Here is a 1849-nt window from a genome sequence, read left to right as displayed (position 1 = left end):
CTTTTCCCACTGTTGATTTCTACACATTAAAAATATATACAATTAGCTAGACAAAGCAATCTAGCTCCCACGCCTTTTTATGGTTGATATATCAGCTACTTAAAGTGAGATTTCACAGATTAGCTGATTGCTAACTGCCGTTAGACAGCTAAGCTAGGCTAGGCTAGGCTAAGCTAGCCTGTTTCTATCTGGTCGGACTGGGGTTAGACTGCTAAACTAGGCTAGGCTAGCCTGTTTCTATCTGGTCGGACTGGGGTTAGACTGCTAAGCTAGGCTAGGCTAAGCTAGCCTGTTTCTGTCTGGTCGGACAGGGGTTAGACTGCTAAGCTAGGCTAGGCTAAGCTAGCTTGTTTCTGTCTGGTCGGAGCGTAGTGAGACCTGCCATCATGCAGGACCTGATAGCCACCGTGGACCACATCAAGTTTGATCTAGAGATGGCTGTGGAGCAGCAGCTGGGGGCTCAGCCTCTCCCTTTCCCCGGGATGGACAGTAAGTAGTCGCTACTTACTCAGTTAGCCAGTTAGCTAACGTTAGCTAGGTACTGTTGTAGTTTTAGCATGGTAGCTAAGCTAACTTGACTAGCTAACTTTTTAACTGGTTTTATTGTTAGGTGTTTTTGCAGAGTTTGAGGATTATGTATGGGTTTGTATTGTAACTTCCTGTGTGTGTGCAGAGTCCGGGGCTGCTGTGTGTGAGTTCTTCATGAGAGCAGCCTGTCTCAAAGGTGAGAGTATTATCGGTGATGAGTTCTCTCTATGTGACTACTACAGCCTCCTCTACAAGTGTGTGTGTGTGTGTCTGCTGGGGGATGTGTGTATAAACTGATCTGTAAGTGTCTGTGTGTAAAATGTATTTAATGAATTGACTAGTGTGTGTGTGGATAGGAACTGACCCAGTGTGTGTGTGTGGATAGGAACTGGCCCAGTGTGTGTGTGGATAGGAACTGACCCAGTGTGTGTAGATAGGAACTGACCCAGTGTGTGTGTGTGGATAGGAACTGACCCAGTGTGTGTGTGTGGATAGGAACTGACCCAGTGTGTGTGTGTGGATAGGAACTGACCCAGTGTGTGTGTGTGTGTGTGGATAGGAACTGACCCAGTGTGTGTGTGTGGATAGGAACTGACCCAGTGTGTGTGTGTGGATAGGAACTGACCCAGTGTGTGTGTGTGGATAGGAACTGACCCAGTGTGTGTGTGTGGATAGGAACTGACCCAGTGTGTGTGGATAGGAACTGACCCAGTGTGTGTGTGTGGATAGGAACTGACCCAGTGTGTGTGTGTGGATAGGAACTGACCCAGTGTGTGTGTGTGTGGATAGGAACTGACCCAGTGTGTGTGTGTGTGGATAGGAACTGACCCAGTGTGTGTGTGGTTGCAGGTGGGATGTGTCCGTTCCGTCACATCAGTGGGGAGAAGACTGTGGTGTGTAAACACTGGCTCAGAGGACTCTGTAAGAAGGGAGACCAGTGTGAGTTTCTACACGAGTACGACATGACCAAGATGCCTGAGTGTTACTTCTACTCCAAGTTCGGTAAGAGAGACCTCAGACATCACGATGAGAGAGACAACACTACATAAAGAGAGACCTAAAGACAACAACACTACATAGAGACCTAAAGACAACAACACTACATAAAGAGACCTAAAGACAACAACACTACATAAAGAGAGACCTCAGACAACAACACTACATAAAGAGAGACCTAAAGACAACAACACTACATAAAGAGACCTAAAGACAACAACACTACATAAAGAGAGACCTAAAGACAACAACACTACATAAAGAGACCTAAAGACAACAACACTACATAAAGAGACCTAAAGACAACAACACTACATAAAGAGAG

The 1849-nt window shown here is 46.1% G+C and overlaps 1 protein-coding gene across 1 annotated transcript; it reads left to right on the top strand.

The window, feature by feature from the left end:
• The first annotated feature begins 279 nt into the window (after positions 1-279).
• Positions 280-1608, top strand: LOC124030892 (cleavage and polyadenylation specificity factor subunit 4-like). The gene is made up of 3 exons (XM_046342032.1): positions 280-489; positions 674-724; positions 1378-1608. The coding sequence occupies exons 1-3, from the start codon at positions 387-389 to the stop codon at positions 1575-1577; spliced, it is 354 nt and encodes a 117-aa protein (XP_046197988.1). The 5' UTR covers positions 280-386; the 3' UTR covers positions 1578-1608.
• Positions 1609-1849: the final 241 nt, after the last annotated feature.

This window comes from Oncorhynchus gorbuscha, unplaced genomic scaffold, assembly GCF_021184085.1.
Source record: "Oncorhynchus gorbuscha isolate QuinsamMale2020 ecotype Even-year unplaced genomic scaffold, OgorEven_v1.0 Un_scaffold_17728, whole genome shotgun sequence".
In the NCBI taxonomy this organism is placed as follows: Eukaryota; Metazoa; Chordata; class Actinopteri; order Salmoniformes; family Salmonidae; genus Oncorhynchus; species Oncorhynchus gorbuscha.
The sequence above is the reverse complement of the archived record's forward strand: the minus strand, read 5'-3'. Positions and strand labels throughout refer to the sequence as shown.

Coding starts and splice junctions, on each gene's coding strand:
- LOC124030892 (XM_046342032.1), top strand. CDS start 387: ATGCAGGACCTGATAGCCACCGTGGACCACATCAAGTTTGATCTAGAG. Junction 490..673: donor CCCTTTCCCCGGGATGGACA/GTAAGTAGTCGC, acceptor GTGTGTGTGCAG/AGTCCGGGGCTGCTGTGTGT. Junction 725..1,377: donor GAGAGCAGCCTGTCTCAAAG/GTGAGAGTATTA, acceptor GTGTGGTTGCAG/GTGGGATGTGTCCGTTCCGT.